Source organism: Pseudophryne corroboree, chromosome 6, assembly GCF_028390025.1.
Source record: "Pseudophryne corroboree isolate aPseCor3 chromosome 6, aPseCor3.hap2, whole genome shotgun sequence".
NCBI classification, from domain to species: domain Eukaryota; kingdom Metazoa; phylum Chordata; class Amphibia; order Anura; family Myobatrachidae; genus Pseudophryne; species Pseudophryne corroboree.
The window spans coordinates 343614200-343632957 of record NC_086449.1 but is presented as its reverse complement, the minus strand read 5'-3'; the positions used below and the strand labels follow the sequence as shown (position 1 = coordinate 343632957).

At 46.8% G+C, this 18758-nt stretch overlaps 1 protein-coding gene across 3 annotated transcripts in view; it reads left to right on the top strand.

Moving 5' to 3' along the window:
- The window catches only part of VPS13C (vacuolar protein sorting 13 homolog C), a 950377-nt gene that overhangs the window by 367754 nt on the left and 563865 nt on the right, over window positions 1-18758 (top strand). For all 3 annotated transcript variants that reach the window (XM_063926503.1, XM_063926502.1, XM_063926504.1), the window contains 2 exons: window positions 5000-5126; window positions 8142-8259. In XM_063926503.1, coding sequence (XP_063782573.1) covers window positions 5000-5126; window positions 8142-8259 — 245 coding nt within the window. The remainder of the gene's footprint in view (window positions 1-4999; window positions 5127-8141; window positions 8260-18758) is intronic.

Sequence of the window (18758 nt, the reverse complement as noted above, 5' to 3'; positions counted from 1 at the left end):
CCGGCTAACAGGGTCTATTCCCACTCGTAGGTGTTCACTACACCCATAGAGTAGGAATAGAACCTGTGTGCTCACCCCCCTGCCGGCATTCTATCGTCCGCGATCCCGTCGACCGTATGCTGACAGCCGGGATCCCGGCCGCTGGCATCCCATACCCAACGCTTGTGGGACACTTCGTTCCCTTCCTAACACTCATTCTTGTCTTTTTGTGCAGGCTTGCATGTTACACTTGTTTAGGGCTTCTTTAAAATTTGTACTGATGACTAGGAGGGAGCGGGTGGTCTTCAGTTTGCTGGCGGCTGGGCTTCCGACGACCAGCGTACCAGCGCTGAAATCCCGACCACCGGCATACCGACAGCTTTTCTCCCTAGTCCACGACCCCCCTTGAGGGAGAGTGCCCGCAAGGGGCTCATTTGCGCTCGCCCAGCTGTCGGTATGTCGGCGGTCGGGATTCCGGCGCCGGTATGCTGGCCACCGGGAGCCCGACCGCCGGCATAACATACTACACCCGGAGGGAGCTAGTGTCTTAAACAGATAGCTAACATTAAGTGCCAGCTCCTTCCCTGAAGCAACCCTTGGTTGGAATCCGAGAAAGTAATCTAATGATAAATACAAAAAATAATAATCCTGTTTTTCTTTCAGTATTAGGTTTGATCAGGATTAAGTTTGTAAAAACATTGTGTATGTTTAACTTTTCCCTCATGTATGTCTACTCTATTTTTGTGCCTTGAACCAGCTGAAATATGATTCAGGATTATGTACTGCCACCTTCTGCCTCTACACCAGAATAGAAAAGACTTCTATTCTCGCTAAGCTGAGAGGAAGAGAGATAAGCCTTTAGATATCACACACAAGATTTACTGTTATAGAGTGAACATTAATAGTGCAAATATATTAACTGGTCTGGATAGTACAGAGTTCAATTAGAAGTGATTGAGCATAAACTAATAACTCTGCTTCCTACTCTTCACCGAGATAGGTTCATATCAGAGTCCGTATCTCAGCAAGAGAATATTTCTTAATTACAGTCAAATTTAGTTGAAAATAGAGCCAATAAAATATATCTATTATAGTAAAGCTACTACACACATATACAGTACTGGATTAATTCACTGTATACTGTATAGGGTTTACTGGTACTTTAAATGTTTTCCATAGTATATTGTACTAAATGACCTGCCTGTTCTTTCCATCCTTACACATTAACATTCAGACAACTGATATCAGGCTTGTACGTGATATCTTTGCGTCAGTGTTTAGATGCCGGAAAATTGATTTCAGGCCTGTCAGTAGCCTGTCACATGCATTCCAAACAAGGATATACTAAATTAAAGACTAAAATCTTTGAACTGTAGTATAGTGGGTTTAGCATTTTGTAGACTTATTGTTCTCCAACCATGCAATTTACTGTAGCAGTCCTTAATTGCTTAGTTTCTAGAAACATTTTCTTGGTCATCTTATGTACCAGTGAATCTTTCATCCTTTTTATAAGAATCCACTTTTCATGTACTTTGTTGTTAGGGCATAATTGTACAAAATAGACATAAGAGTATATTTTGCAGCTATGACCAATATCCTATCGGTAAGCATTTTCTGTACCAGTGGTACTCAAACTGTCCGGAGGACCTTAGACAGTTCATGTTTTCCAGGTCACCTAGCAGTTGCATAGGTATATTCTTTACTCGCCACACATTTTAAAAGTTCCACGGGTGGAGCTAATTATTTCACTAGTGATTCTGTGAGGACACCTGGAAAACATGCATTGTGTGGGGTCCTTAGGACCAAGTTTGAGAACCTGTGTTCTGTACGAGCTCTTTAGTTGATTGTTTATAGCAATTACCTGTTCTGTAACTCCTGTCAAATTTTGGTGGCCAGTTGTAGCGACTCCTCTTTTTATGGCTACCCGCTTGCCCCTCCACCATCAGTAGATTTTGACAGTGTTAAAGATATATCATCATACACCATGTGGCACAATACACCTGTTCCTATGCGACTGATAGCACTAGGTGAGTTTTTCAAATTTTTCTACCCAAAAATGTGTCTTAAGCCCTAATTTCGTATTACACACCTCCTTGTTGCATTTGCGATTGCAGTCTGGGATCAAACATCATGACCATCGGTCGCCATGGTTATCTGCGACAGCAAGCGGAGTAAGTCTCCGCTTACTCAGGCGGGCCGTCACAGAGCGGCTTGCGGGGCCAAGGAAACTTTGCCTCTTTACACGCACCTGTTTCTGGTAAAGCTGGCCCCCCTGTCCCGAATGCCTCTGCCTGTCAGTCAGACAGAGGTGTTCACAATACTGCGATCCATACTGAATAAGGGCCTTAGTCCCAATGCAATGCAACTAGGATGCACAAGGGCACAGTGCTGATTAATTTGATGTGAGATACTTTTATATCTGTGTGCGACTAAGTGTGTATACGAAGTACAATGGAAATTAACATGGCAAAAAGCCGCAGGCACTGTAAAAAAGCACTTCTTATACAGATTTAGAGATGGAGTCAAACACAGATATACAAGTGTCACATACAGTATCAAATTAATTAGTGCAATCTCCTGGTGTGTCCTAGTATAGCAGTGATTTTCTAACTTTTTAAACTTGCGGCACACTGAACATGACTTCAAAATGCCAAGGCACACCATCAGTTGTTTTTTAATGAAATATATGGTAACAAATATCAACATATATTAAATGCACAGGGTCCCTCAGTAATAAAACAAATACACTGGCCCCCTTATGGTAATAAACCACATTTTCCCCCACAGAATTTAAACACACTGTCCCCACAGTAATTACACACATTGTGCTCCCACATTAATAAAACAAATGCACTGGCCCCCACAGTAATGACACACATTGAGCCCAAGGTTTTGACACACTTTGGCCCCCACAGTAATGACCCACATTGACCCCACAGTAATGACATACACTGACCCCACAGTAATGACACACACTGACCCCACAGTAATTACACACACTGACCCCACAGTAATTACACACACCAACCCCACAAAGACACTGGCCCCGACGGTAATGACAGACACTGGCCCCGACGGTAATGACAGACACTGGCCCCGACGGTAATGACAGACACTGGCCCCGACGGTAATGACAGACACTGGCCCCGACGGTAATGACAGACACTGGCCCCGACGGTAATGACAGACACTGGCCCCGACGGTAATGACAGACACTGGCCCCGACGGTAATGACAGACACTGGCCCCGACGGTAATGACAGACACTGGCCCCGACGGTAATGACAGACACTGGCCATGTTTTTATTGTTGATATTACAACATACATTACACAGTTATTTACATATTGACATAATATTTACAATAATTCAATAAATAATGATAAATTAACATTGAAAAGAAATTAGCTTAAACATTTTAACGTTAATCAAAATCAATTTCATCTTTAGACATAGTCATTACTTCTGACCTGCCTCTTCTCCGATTAGGCCCACACTGGCCCCAACGGTAATGATACACATTGGCCCCAACAGTAATGATACACATTGGCCCAAACAGTAATGACACACATTGGCCCCAACTGCAATTACAAATATCCCCTAATGTAATAAAATAAATAAAAAACACTGACCTCTACAGCAGCTGTGAAAGGAGCTTTCCCAATGCCAGCAGCGCGAGTGTCCAGACAGAGCCTGTCTCTGCCATGGAGCAGGGAGGAGCAGGAAGCAACACAGGGCAGACGGAGGGGAAGGAGACGTTGCGTGCGTGACCTATGAAGTCACGCTGCATCTCCACAGGTCACGTTCCAGGCTTGCGCCTGGGCAACCAAGAGCAGCCCAGCGCTGCCCGAGTATGAAATTATAAAGTGAGGTGACGATGGGCATCTCTGGCGGTGCATTTGAGAGCGGTTGAAAAACGCTGTAGTATAGCGACTAGGATGTATTTGCAGGTGAAAATGTTGCACGGTGCTAGCAGAGTCTCACATGGACCTTACACGCCGAGAGGGGCTGTTTGGCCTGACTGCAGCAATAGTTTTGGAGGACACATCTGTACATAAAACTATTGGTACTACTTGCTTCAAACCCAGTGGTTTACCATTGTTATTATGGTGAAAAGTGGCGGCTGCAGATAGACCATTCGCTATAGCTGAACCCTGAAGATGGCAGTAGCTGAAGGAACAGCTTAGTGCTGTGGGCATTCTTCTTGATTGTGTACTGTATATTAGGGGTTCCCAACCAAATTCTTCAAGGCACACTAACAGTCCAGGTTTTAAGGACAGCCATATTTGAGCACAGGTGACTTAATTTGTACCTCTGTTATTTTGATTTAACCATCTGTGCTCAAGCATGGATATCACTAAAACATGGACTATTAGTATGTCTTAAGGATTGAGGTTGGGAAACATTGGTATACGTAGTAAACACATACTTAAAATAAGGGTTACATATGAAAATTAAATCTGTCTTTAAATCTATGCTACAGAAATGTTGAAGGTGAAAACTGCGTGCAATAGGGTTTGTTGCATCTGATTGTTTTTCTTAGCATTTCCGCTACAAATCATTATCATCTTTTCAATACTTAATTGGAGGTCAAATAAGCAGGGCTTCTACAGGGCCACAACCCCTCAACATGTTACATAGTTGTCATAGGCCGGAGAAGGAGGGGAAGGATGTCACAGGGTGCAGAGCAGTCACCAGATACATTGTTTGTCTGCCATACACAGTCTGCTACACAGGTTCACGGTTTACGTCATGTGAAGTCAGAGGTTGAAGAATGGATTGGGGGCTTTGGGTGGGGGTGACACAGTGAAAACAGAGCTCAGAGGAATATGCAAAAAAAAATAATAATAATAATTAACCTCATCTTTTAATGGATTTGCTGGGATCAGTATATAACACTTTGCTCCTTAACATCTATAAAATCTGTCCAAAACATAATTCATGTTGTGACTATTATCTAAAGAATCGTTTAAAGCCATGTGTGAGAATGCGGCACTAACCATTATTTTTCTCGTTTTGCAGCTCAACAGCATTAATCAAGGTTTTCACCAAACTGCTGGATCTTCATCCCTGGAGGAACTAATGGATAAGGCTTACGATAAGTTTCATGTTCAAATCAAAAAAGTACAGATGCTGTTTGGAAGGCCAGGTATTGGTGAAACACATGTTTATTAGGTTGTGTACCCACTCTGTTTTTCCTTCATACAAGCAGGGGCACAGAATCGCACTGTGGTAAAGCACCAGCCACAAGGGACAGATCACTTAATAATACACAAATTCCTCCTAACACCTTTCTTAGCCTTAGCCTCATCCCACTTTTAATGTTCTCTTAGCATGTGGATTAGGTCTCCTCCTGCTCAGCTCCCTCCTTGTTACATGGGGTGCATAGGCATTTGCTTCCCATGATTTTTTGTTGTTTGTTGTCCTCGCTATCTCTAATGTGATTTAAGCTTATTTGTGTAATAAATACATTATAATTTCTATCAACCATAATCTTTTCTCCTGTTAATCAGAGATCATGTCTGTCAGAAACTCATCTCTGACTAGGCAAAGGGAAATCCTATCCTGTAACTCAAGCAGGGTCTTCTACATCAACTTGAATTTGTATGACTGCTGTCAACCTATGCCTTGTCCCAGTCAGACATTTCAACTAGACTCCAAGCAAGCAGTGATTGAGGGGCAGATGTATTAACCTAGAGAAGGCATAAGGAAGTGATAAACCAGTGATATGTGCAAGGTGATAAAGGCACCAGCCAATCAGCTCCTAACTGTTCATTTACATATTGGAGCTGATTGGCTGGTACCTCTATCACCTTGCACATATCACTGGTTTATCACTTCCTTATGCCATCTTCAGGTTAATACAACTGCCCCTATGTCACTCCAAACATTTCCACCTTAAGGGCAAATTGCCATTCTGCCCTTCCTCATGCACAGGTCATCACTAGTGTAGCACATCTTCTAGCAATCCTCTGGAATCAACAGGAGTTGTTTCTCCTGCCCACTTCATGGCTGTTACTTGAGACAGTACACTGAAAAATAACTATGCACACAATGGCATTTGTGGCTCAAGCTCAGGACATGGGACCCCTGGCCTATCAGTCTCAGTATGTAACCCGCGAGGTTACACTTTTAATGTTCTGAACAAGTTTAACGATGTTCTGAAGCATTTTAGTTATGCTAATCCAGGGAGTATTATGATCTTAACTTGAACTGGCATGTGCTTTGGAGCAATGCTTATTACTGGACTGTTCTGCCTTACCAAAACAAGAGCAAGTCAAAACTTATGGGTAACAGTGTGATGCCTTATTAGTCGCAAGTAGTTGATAACCGTAGTGTAGTTAATAACCGGGCGCTCAGCATGCTGAAAGTCAGAATCCTGGCATCGGATTACGGACACTGAAAATCCTAACTAAGTATAGGGGTTAGGGACTATCTACTGGGTGGAGGGCTAGGGTTTGACTGCGGGAGGCGGGCGGTTAGTGTTAGGCTGTGGGAGTGGAAGATTAGGGCTAGGGTTACGATACTCACCAGAAACCGTCTGATTTACACTGCCGGCATTCTGAACATCGGCATGCTGAGAAACGGGATATCATACCCAATCCCTAATCAAGAACATTTTGCACACTATGGGGTGTATTCAATAACTGTCGGAAGCTGCCGTCTTGTCGGCAAGACGGCAGCTTCCGACAGAAATAGGTTGGAAGGGGTTCCGATCTATTCAGTAGGGGCTGATTTTTTCAGACAAGTCGGGAATTCCCGTCTTGTCGGAAAACGTGGGGATCGACGGAATAGCCGCCGATCCACTTGCTTCTGTCGGAAATGGGGCCAAATCCGACAGGTTTTGGCCCCTTTTCCGACAAAATCCGGCTTGAAAACCAGTCGGATTGAGATGAGTAGACAAGTGGGTGCTGCGGGCGGCGGGGAGAGCACAGATCGGCAGCCGACAGTCGGATTTGGCCATCCATTGAATAGGGGCTGTCGGATCCATTCCGACAACTGCATGTCAGAATGGATCCGACTCTAATTGAATATACCCCATTGTCTTGATAGACAGTCAATAGGTCGACATGCATTAGGTCAAAAGGCAGACACTGCTTAAGGTTGAAAGGTACAAAAGTTCGACCAGTTCAAAATGTTGACATGACAATGGTTGACACAAGTTTATTGGGAATAGTAGCCTACCCCGAAGCGTGGCAAGCGAAGCCCACAAGGGTATACGTTTGCAATAGTTGGGATCACATATTATGAAACATAGAAAATTACACCCAAAAAAGGTGAAAAGTTTATCAACCTTTTTTGTCAACCATTTTCATGCTAATCCTTTGTCGACTCTTTGACCCTGTCGACCTTTTCTACTGTCCACTTTATCCATGTCGACCATATGGGTTTGGCCTAATTAGTGTCTATCTAATTACCGTTCATCTTCTATACCACACCCCTAGTGCTAGCAGGAGGCCTCCAATAGTGTACGGCTCGTTCCACACCTTTCCTGTACCTAGTGAGATTTGCTGAACAAATGTAGAACTGTGCAGGGCAGGTTACATTGACCACGTATTACACCTGCACAAACTATTAGAGTGCTCATGAAGACTTTGACAAGAAGGTATTGCATGCAGTCGTAGCAATGCCTATTTTCCCCTCATAATAGAATAATGTTGTTTTTTTTGTAATTCTCATTGTGATACTGTGTTTTGTTTTGTTTTTGGCTGCAACAGAAAATTACATTTTTTTATTTCTTTTGTAAATTATTAATAAATCCTATTTCCCAAAGCCAAATGCGCAACACAGATCGGAATTTCATTTGTGTGCACTTTGATATCTGCGTTATCAGGTTTTTTTTGGGTTCATTTTTGCTACTATTACTCTCTGCTATGCAAAATCTGACGGTCATGATCGGGCGCAGGGGTTAAACAGGGGTTGACCTCGTTACTTATATTCTTTGTTTAGTCCCTTCTTGTGAGTTTTACCTTTCCGTTTGACATCAGAGAGAAGAATTTATTGATTCTTTTAAAACTAGTGTGTTTTGTGTAGGGTAATTGGCTACATATGAGACTAGTGTATTACTGAGTTTGGTTGGTGGAACTTGCGCAGTATTTGCAGTACTCGGTTGTTTTCAGTTTGATCTAAATAATCCTGTGTTTTTCCTTTCACATGGCTACAGGAGAAGACTGGAAGATGGCACGAGGCATGAACTCTTCCTCTCTTCACATCTTGCAGCCTCTTGATATTGAGGTGCAACTGGAGAAGGCTATGGTTGAACGAGACAGCCGAATGCCTAGGTAGGGAATCTGGAACCTTGTCTGCTACCCTGTACAACTACAAATAGTGGATTACTATGGTGTATATCCTTACTTTTCTTCTGCGGGGTACACTGGGCTCCACAGGGAATGACATTGGGGATGTAGAGTAGGATCTCGATCCGAGGCACCAACAGGCTCAAAGCTTTGACCTTCTTCCCAGAATGCTTAGCACCGCCTCCTCTATAACCTCGCCTCCGTGCACAGGAACTCAGTTTTGTAGTTGGTGCCATGCAGTAAGCAGTCATACAACAGGGGGGGGGCTGCTCCAGCAGCCCTGAGAAGAAGCTTTAAATGAAAATGAAGACTTCAAGGGCTGCAGCAGAGACACTGTGTTAGATGTCAGTCAGACATCTCCTGCTGCAGCTCCATCGCCTCCCCCAGCGGCGCTGTATACTCCCGCGCCCTGGTTGCCGGGTACTTACAGTGGAGGCTCCGGTTTCTTCCAGTTAGTCACACACACACTACTGCTGTTCTCCTGGATCGCGTGGCCGCACTCAGGGAGGAGGTAAGTGGGTCCCCTTGGCGGGACCCGCTGTAAATCGTGATCCTGCGCGGCTGGTGTGGACACTGTGGCAGTACAGGGACCCCACTAGACCACCAGGGCAAGGGCACAGGTCGGTTTCCTCTCATAAACCGTTTTTATAAGCCCATAGTACCCGGTGGTGAAGTCCAGCAGGGGGATAAGGCTTTGACCTGTAGCCCCTCCCCCAGCCCCAGGGTGCCATTAAGAGTAAATGTTCCCGCCCTGGAGCTGCATCTCTCTCTCTCCCTCACTCCCTGTCAGCGTTTGGGTGCCATTATAGCAAGCAGAGCTGATCCTGGGACTGTTTGGGCAAATCCTCCTCTGTAAAGCCGCCTGCGTGTCAGCTCTGTGCATTTTACAGGACACTTAAGTATTCTACATGTCTGCTGACAGTGTTATTTAAGAAAGAGTGCATTTAGTCAGGGTTATATAGTACAAGTACCCTGTGATATACATCCAGTCTTTACTGTGCATTGTTATATCTATTTAGTGTATAGCTATACTTAGTACTACTTTGTATTGCTAGTCCAGTGCAGTTTTATTGCATGTCATAATTTCTGCATTGTATAATGTGACTATGTGTGTGTTCATATAGCTGCTGTGTGACCTCCATTTCGTGTATCTCACTCAGATTGTTATCCCTATATTCTGTAACCTGAGCGGGCTAGGTGTGTCAGGTTTATCATTTAATATAGGTGTTTCACAAGATATACTCAGTGTGTATTTTTCTCTGTGATTTTTTTAGTCACCATATACCTCTTGAATTCCCTGTTTGTGCTGTTACAGTGCACAGAGGGTTCTTGTCAATTATTGTGCTGGTGATATTGTACTTGGTTGAGCTGCTTTGAGCTTTTGGTTATGTCAGCTACAAAGGGCAACGGAGCTGGGGCTGAACCCACATTGTGTGGTGGTGACACTGCAGACGCATTTGATGAAAATATAGCAGCTGAGGGTTCAGGTTCTGGGGGCTCCTTTCCACCAGTGGGATCGTAGCAACGGGGGTTAAAAATGAACCGCCTTGGGCTACTTTCTCCACGCTTTTGAATACGTTGGTAACTAGATTAACTCCCCCTATTGGACCTCCTGTGCCGGTACAACCGCTTATGAACCCCCCCCCCCCCCCCGGTTAACCCGCCTTGGGCAGATCAACTGTCTGCTCAGTTACAGCAATTGAACCAATCACTGACTACTCAGAAGTCTAACCGTTGCCCGCCTAAGACCAAGGGGTCCTCTAAGCGGGCTATTACTTCCTCACAATCCACCAACGTCCCAGACACCTCGTCTGATGAGGATGGCGTTTATACTGACCCCACAGATTCTGATCCTGACGCTTCTGATGGGGAATCTGTTTCACAGGTGGATGTTCCTGACTTGTTGGAGGCTATCAGGCTCATTCTTCAAATTACTGATGACCCAGAGCTGGATGCTGCCCCTAAGAAACCGGACAGATTTAAACGTCAAAAAGTGGTTAAACAAGTTTTACCTCATTCTGATCATTTAGTTTACAAACGTCAGGAGTCCTGGGAAAATCCAGGAAAGTAATTCACGCCTCACAAGAAGATGCTGGCTCGCTATCCCTCGCTGCGGAGCAAAGTAAAAATTGGGAAACACCCCCGCCAGTGGATTCGCAGGTGGCGCGGCTAGTAGTATCCTCAGCTCTGCCAGTATCTACCGTCACGTCTTTGAAAGAACCGACGGATAAGTGTGTGGAGGGTTTAAAGGCAATTTACACCGCAGCCCACCATTGCAGCGACATGGGCTGCAGATTCTATTGAAGCGTGGGCTCAGGAGTTGGAAGCTGAGATTTCTTCCAATGCTTCTGATCATGCTAGACAATGCTTATCGTTTATTGTCACAGCTTCTCATTACATTAAAGAGGCGGCTTTTGATGCCAGTATCTTGGCGGCCAAGGCTTCTACTACATCCATACTGACTTGCCGGATTCTATGGTTGCGGTCCTGGTCCATGGATCTGGACTTAAGAAAACCCTGGAGGTACTCCCTTTTAAGGGAGACATCCTTTTCGGGGAAGACCTCAACAAGATACTGGCTGACTTAGCTCCTGCTAAAACAGCTTGTCTACCTAGTACGGCTCCTTCGGTACCGAAGGCTAAGAGTACTTCCTTTCGCTCCTTTCGTCCTTCAGGGAAAGCAAAGGGTCCGGCGTAACCAAAACAGGCTCGCACTTCCAAACCAAATAAGCCGAAACCCAAACGGGCCTGAGCTGCCCATCAGCCTGCTTCCAAGACTGATAAGCCTGCCGTATGACGGGGCAGGCCTCCCTCTGGGGGATCCCAGGGTGGGGGGCCAACTTCTAGGGTATAACCAGTAATGGTTGAAGACCACTTCCGATGCCTGGGTACGGGAAGTCGTCACTCAAGGTTACGCCGTATCCTACAAAAATCGGCCCCCTCATCGATTTTGCCTGACAGACGTCCCTTCGGATCAGGTGAAGGCAAATACTCTTCATTCGGTGGTACAGTCCCTCCTGGACACAGGAGTGGTAGTACAGGTGCCTCTGGCTCAGAGAGGCAAGGGGTACTATTCACCGCTGTTCCTAGTCCTGAAACCGAATGGGTCATCCCGACCCATTCTCAACCTCAAGTCCTTGAACAAATTTGTGAAAGTCTCCAAGTTTTGTATGAAAACTCTTCGCTCTATTGCTCTGACCTTGGAACCTGGGGATTATATGGTCTCCCTGGACATACAGGATGCTTACCTGCATATTCCCATTGCAACATCGCATCAGTAGTACCTGAGGGTTGCGGTTGGCAACCTCCATTATCTATTTCTCTGACGTCCTAGTGGATGCTGGGGACTCCGTAAGGACCATGGGGATATAGCGGCTCCGCAGGAGACAGGGCACAATAATAAAAGCTTTAGGATCAGGTGGTGTGCACTGGCTCCTCCCCCTATGACCCTCCTCCAAGCCTCAGTTAGATTTTTGTGCCCGGCCGAGAAGGGTGCAATCTAGGTGGCTCTCCTGAGCTGCTTAGAATAAAAGTTTAAGTTAGGTTTTTTTCTTTCAGTGAGACCTGCTGGCAACAGGCTCACTGCTACGAGGGACTTAGGGGAGAGAAGTAAACTCACCTGCGTGCAGGATGGATTTGCTTCTTAGGCTACTGGACACCATTAGCTCCAGAGGGAGTCGGAACACAGGTCTCACCCTGGGGTTCGTCCCGGAGCCGTGCCGCCGACCCCCCTTGCAGATGCCGAAGTTGAAGAGGTCCAGAAACAGGCGGCAGAAGACTTTCAGTCTTCATAAGGTAGCGCACAGCACTGCAGCTGTGCGCCATTGTTGTCAGCACACTTCACCAACAGTCACCAACTGTCACTGAGGGTGCAGGGCGCTGGGGGGGGCGCCCTGGGCAGCAATGTATAATACCTTTTTATGGCTAAAATACATCACATATAGCCCTTGAGGCTATATGGATGTATTTAACCCCTGCCAGATCTCACAAACTCCGGGAGAAGAGCCCGCCGAAAAGGGGGCGGGGCCTATTCTCCTCAGCACACGGCGCCATTTTCCTGCTCAGCTCTGCTGTGAGGAAGGCTCCCAGGCTCTCCCCTGCACTGCACTACAGAAACAGGGTTAAAACAGAGAGGGGGGGCACTTATTTGGCGATATGATTACATATATAAAAATGCTATAAGGGAAAACACTTGTATAAGGGGTTGTCCCTGTATAATTATAGCGTTTTTGGTGTGTGCTGGCAAACTCTCCCTCTGTCTCCCCAAAGGGCTAGTGGGGTCCTGTCCTCTGTCAGAGCATTCCCTGTGTGTGTGCTGTGTGTCGGTACGTGTGTGTCGACATGTAGGAGGACGATGTTGGTGAGGAGGCGGAGCAAATTGCCTGTATTGGTGATGTCACTCTCTAGGGAGTCGACACTGGAATGGATGGCTTATTTAGGAATTACGTGATAATGTCAACACGCTGCAAGGTCGGTTGACGACATGAGACGGCCGGCAAACAAATTAGTACCTGTCCAGGCGTCTCAGACACCGTCAGGGGCTTGTAAAAACGCCCATTTACCTCAGTCGGTTGACACAGACACAGACACGGACACTGACTCCAGTGTCGACGGTGAATAAACAAACGTATTTTCCTTTAGGGCCACACGTTTCATGTTAAGGGCAATGAAGGAGGTGTTACATATTTCTGATACTACAAGTACCACAAATAAGGGTATTATGTAGGGTGTGAATAAACTACTTGTAGTTTTTCCTGAATCAGATAAATTAAATGAAGTGTGTGATGATACGTGGGTTTCCTCCGATAGAAAATTATTGGCGGTATACCCTTTCCCGCCAGAAGTTAGGGCGAGTTGGGAAACACACCTTAGGGTGGCTAAGGCGCTCACACGCTTATAAAAACAAGGGGCGTTACCGTCTCCAGATACGGCAGCCCTCAAGGAGCCAGCTGATAGGAAGCTGAAAAATATCCTAAAAGTATATACACACATACTGGTGTTATACTACGACCAGCAATCGCCTCAGCCTGGATGTGCAGCGCTGAGGGGGCTTGGTCGGATTTCCTGACTGAAAATATTGATACCCTTGACAGGGACAAGATTTTATTGACTATAGATGCATTTCTATATATGCGAGATGCGCAGAGGGATATTTGCATTCTGGCATCAAGAGTAAATGTGATGTCCATATCTGCCAGACGAAGACACGACAGTGGTCAGGTGATGCAGATTCCAGACGGCACATGGAAGTATTGCCGTATAAAGGGGCGGTCCATCGGACCTGGTGGCCATGGCAACAGCTGAAAAATCCACCTTTTGTTACCCCAAGTCACATCTCAGCAGAAAAGGACACAGTCTTTTCAGTCTCAGTCCTTTCGTCCCCATAAGGGCAGGCGGGAAAAAGGGCCAGTCATATCTGCCCAGGGGTAGAGGAAAGGGAAGAAGACTGCAGCAGGCAGCCCATTCCCAGGAACAGAAGCCCTCCACAGCTTCTGCCAAGTCCGCAGCATGACGCTGGGGCAGTACAAGCGGACTCAGGTGCGGTAGGGGGTCATCTCAAGAGTTTCAGCACGCAGGGGGCTCACTCACAAGTGGACTCCTGGATCCTACACGTAGTATCCCAGGTGTACATTGGAAATTCGAGACGTCTCCCCCTCACAAGTTCCTGAAGTCTGCTTTACCAACGTCTCCCTCCGACAGGGAGGCAGTATTGGGAACAATTCACAGGCTGTATTCCCAGCAGGTGATAATCAAAGTACCCCTTCTACAACAAGGGAAGGGGTATTATTCCACACTATATTGTGGTACTGAAGCCAGACGGCTCGGTGAGATCTGAAATATTTGAACACTTACATACAAGCGTTCAAATCAAGATGGAGTCACTCAGAGTAGTGATAGCGAACCAGGAAGAAGGGGACGATATGGTGTCACTGGATATCAGGGACGCTTACCTACATGTCCAAATTTGCCTTCTCACCAAGGGTACCTCAGGTTCGTGGTACAGAACTGTCACTATCAGTTCAGACGCTGCCGTTTGGATTGTCCACGGCACCCCGGGTCTTTACCAAGGTAATGGCCGAAATGATGATTCTTCTTAAAAGAAATATGGACGCTTTCCTGATAAAGGCAAGGTCCAGAGAACAGTTGGAGGTCGGAGTAGCACTATCTTAAGTAGTTCTACGACAGCACGAGTGGATTCTAAATATTCCAAAATCGCAGTTTTTTCCGACGACACGTCTACTGTTCCTAGGGATGATTCTGGACACAGTCCAGAAAAGGATGTTTTCTCCCGGAGAAGAAAGCCAGGGAGTTATCCGAGCTAGTCAGGAACCTCCTAAAACCAGGAAAAGTATCAGTGCATCATTGCACAAGGATCCTGTGAAAAATGGTGGTTTCTTACAAAGCGATCCCATTCGGTAGATTTCACGCAAGAACCTTTCCGTGGGATCTGCTGGAAAAATGGTCCGGATCGCATCTTCAGATGCATCAGCGGATAACCCTGTCTCCAAGGACAAGGGCGTTTCTTCTGCGGTGGCTGCAGAGTGCTCATCTATGAAAGGGCTGCAGATTCGGCATTCAGGACTGGGTCCTGGTGACCACGGATGCCAGCCTGAGTGGCTGGGGAGCAGTCACACAAGGAAAAAATTTCCAGAGAGTGTGATCAAGTCTGGAGACTTCTCTCCACATAAATATACTGGAGCTAAGGGCAATTTACAATGCTCTAAGCTTAGCAAGACCTCTGCTTCAAGGTCAGCCGGTATTGATCCAGTGGGACAACATCACGGCAGTCGCCCACGTAAACAGGGCGGCACAAGAAGCAGGAGGGAAATGGCAGAAACTACAAGGATTCTTCGCTGGGCGAAAAATCATGTGATAACACTCTCAGCAGTGTTCATTCCGGGAGTGGAAAACTGGGAAGCAGACTTCCTCAGCAGGCATGACCTCTACCCGGGAGAGTGGGGACTTCATCGGGAAGTCTTCCACATGATTGTAAACCGTTGGGAAAAACCAAAGGTGGACATGATGGCGTCCCGCCTGAACAAAAAACTAGACAGATATTGCGCCAGGTCAAGGGACCCTCAGGCAATAGCGGTGGACGCTCTGGTAACACTGTGGGTGTACCAGTCAGAGTATGTGTTCCCTCCTATGCCTCTCATACCAAAAGTACTGAGAATCATAAGAGGGAGATGAGTAAGAACGATACTCGTGGTTCCGGATTGGCCAAGAAGGACTTGGTACCCGAAACTTCAAGAGATGTTCACGGAAGACCCGTGGCCTCTACCTTTAAGAAAGGACCTGCTCCAGCAGGGGCCTTGTCTGTTCCAAGACTTACCGCGGCCGCGTTTGACGGCATGGCGGTTGAACGCCGGATTCTGAAAGGGCATTCCAGATGAAGTCATCCCTACCCTGGTCAAAGACAGGAAGGATGTAACCGCAAAACATTTTCACCGCATTTGGTGAAGATATGTTGCGTGGTGTGAGGCCAAGAAGGCCCCTACAGAGGAATTCCAACTGGGTCGTTTCCTACATTTCCTGAAAACAGGACTGTCTATGGGCCTAAAATTAGGGTCCATTAAGGTTCAAATTTCGGCCCTGTCGAATTTCTTCCAGAAAGAACTGGCTTTAGTGCCTGACGTTCAGATGTTTGTAAAAGGGGTACTGCATATACAGCCTCATTTTGTGCCCCAGTGGCACCTTGGGATCTCAATGTTGTTTTGAGTTTCCTAAAGTCACATTGGTTTGAACCACTCACCACTGTGGACTTAAAATATCTCACATGGAAGGTGACGATGCTATTAGCCCTGGCTTCAGCCAGGCGTGTGTCAGAATTGGCGGCTTTATCATATATAAAGCCCTTACTTAATTTTTCATTCTGACAGGGCAGAATTGAGGACTCGTCCTCAATTTCTCCTTAAGGTGTTTTCTGTTTTTCACATGAACCAACCTATTGTGGTACCTGCGGGTACTAGGGACTTGGAGGACTCCAAGTTACTTGACGTTGTCAGGGCCCTGAAAAATATGTTTCCAGGACGGCTGGAGTCAGAAAATCTGACTCGCTGTTTAGCCTGTATGCACCCAACAAGATGGGTGCTCCTGCTTCTAAGCAGACGATTGCTCGCTGGATTTGTAATACAATTCAGTTTACACATTCTGTGGCAGGCCTGCCACAGCCAAAATCTGTAAAAGCCCATTCCAAAAGGAAGGGGGCTCATCTTGGGCGACTGCCCGAGGGGTCTCGGCTTTACAACTTTGCCGAGCAGTTACTTGGTCAGGGGCAAACACGTTTGCTAAATTCTACAAATTTGATACCCTGGCTGAGGAGGACATGGAGTCTCTCATTCGGTGCTGCAGGGTCATCCGCACTCTCCCGCCCGTTTGGGAGCTTTGGTATAATCCCCATGGTCCTTACGGAGTCCCCAGCATCCACTAGGACGTCAGAGAAAATAAGATTTTACTTACCGATAAATCTATTTCTCGTAGTCCGTAGTGGATGCTGGGCGCCCATCCCAAGTGCGGATTGTCTGCAATACTTGTACATAGTTATTGTTACAAAAATCGGGTTATTCTTGTTGTGAGCCATCTTGTCAGAGGCTCCTTCGTTGTTATCATACTGTTAACTGGGTTCGGATCACAGGTTGTACGGTGTAATTGGTGTGGCTGGTATGAGTCTTACCCGGGATTCAATATCTTTCCTTATTATGCACGCTCGTCCGGGCACAGTATCCTAACTGAGGCTTGGAGGAGGGTCATAGGGGGAGGAGCCAGTGCACACCACCTGATCCTAAAGCTTTTATTATTGTGCCCTGTCTCCTGCGGAGCCGCTATATCCCCATGGTCCTTACGGAGTCCCCAGCATCCACTACGGACTACGAGAAATAGATTTATCGGTAAGTAAAATCTTATTTTCGGGCGTTACCTTTTGGTTTGACCACGGCTTTGCAAGTTTTCACCAAGGTAATGACTGTTGTACATCGCCGTCAAGGGGTCAGGATCCTACCATACTTGGACGACTTGTTGATCCTGGCAAATTCCCCAGATATTCTCCTACGTCATCTGGATCTGACTATCCAGTTTCTTCGAGCCCACGGGTGGCTCATCGACTGGAAGAAATCATCCCTGGTCCCTGCTCAGAGCATGGTGCACCTGGGGGCGTTGTTGGACACTCACAACCAGAGGTTATTCTTGTCTCAGGAGAAAGTCCTGAAGTTTCATGACAGGATTTGATGCTTCCTGTCTCGTCCGCACGTGTTGATACATTCGGCGATGCAAGTGCTAGGTCTCATGTGTCGGCTTTCGACATGGTGGAGTACGCTCAAGTCCATTCATGCCCTCTACAGAAGCTGATTCTTGCCAAATGGGACAGCCTGCCTCACTGGATCATGTCTCCGGAGGTCCGTCTGTCACTGAGCTGGTGGCTTCAGGACCAACGATTGAGCAGGGGTCGTCCCTTCTGGATCTCCAACTGGGTCCTTCTGACGACGGATGCCAGTCTAAGAGGTTGGGGCGCGGTGTTGGAGCAACACTCCCTTCAGGGTCGGTGGACCAAGGAGAGGAGTCTCTCCTCCCGATAAACATTCTGGAATTGCGGGCGGTGTTCAACTAATTGAACTTGGCCCAGCATTTAATACAGATCAGACCTGTTTAAGTACATACATCAGTCATCAAGGTGGCACTCGAAGCCGCTTGGCAATGAGGGAAGTATCACGGATTCATTGGGCGGAACGCCATCTGCCAGCCATATCGGCAGTATTCATTCCGGGGGTCCTAAACTGGTAAGCGGACTGTCTCAGTCGTCGGGGCATACACGCCGGAGAGTGGAGCCTCCATCCAGAAGTGTTTCAACTCCTCGTGGACAGGTGGGGCCTTCCAGACGTGGACCTGATGGCGTCTCGACACAATCACAAGGTTCCAGACTTCGGAGCAAGGACAAGGGATCCTCAAGCAGCGTTCGTGGACACACTGGCAATTCCATGGAACTTTCAGCTGCCAATACGTGTTCCCTCCGGTGTCACTGCTGCCCAGATTAATAAGGAAGTTCAAGAAAGAAGGAGGAATCCTACTTCTGATCGCTCCCGCGTGGCCCAGACGGCACTGGTTCTCAGACCTTCAGGATCTCTCGATAGAGCGTCCCCTTCTACTTCCACAACGCCCAGATCTCCTCGTTCAGGCCCCCTGTGTATATCCGGATTTAGCCCGGTTGGCCTTGACGGCGTGGCTCTTGAAGCTTTCGTCTTGAGGACCAAAGAATTTTCTGAGGCGGTAATTCAAACCATGTTGAAGGCCCGGAAACCGGCTTCTGCTCGGATTTACCATAGGGTCTGGAATTCTTACTTTGCTTGGTGTGCATCTAACAATCATGACGCTTACAAGTTTAGTACGGCCAAACTTTTGGCCTTTCTACAACAAGGCCTGGACTTGGGCCTTCGTCTGGCCTCCATCAAGGTTCATATTTCTGCCTCGTCGGTTTGGTTCCAGAGAAAAATT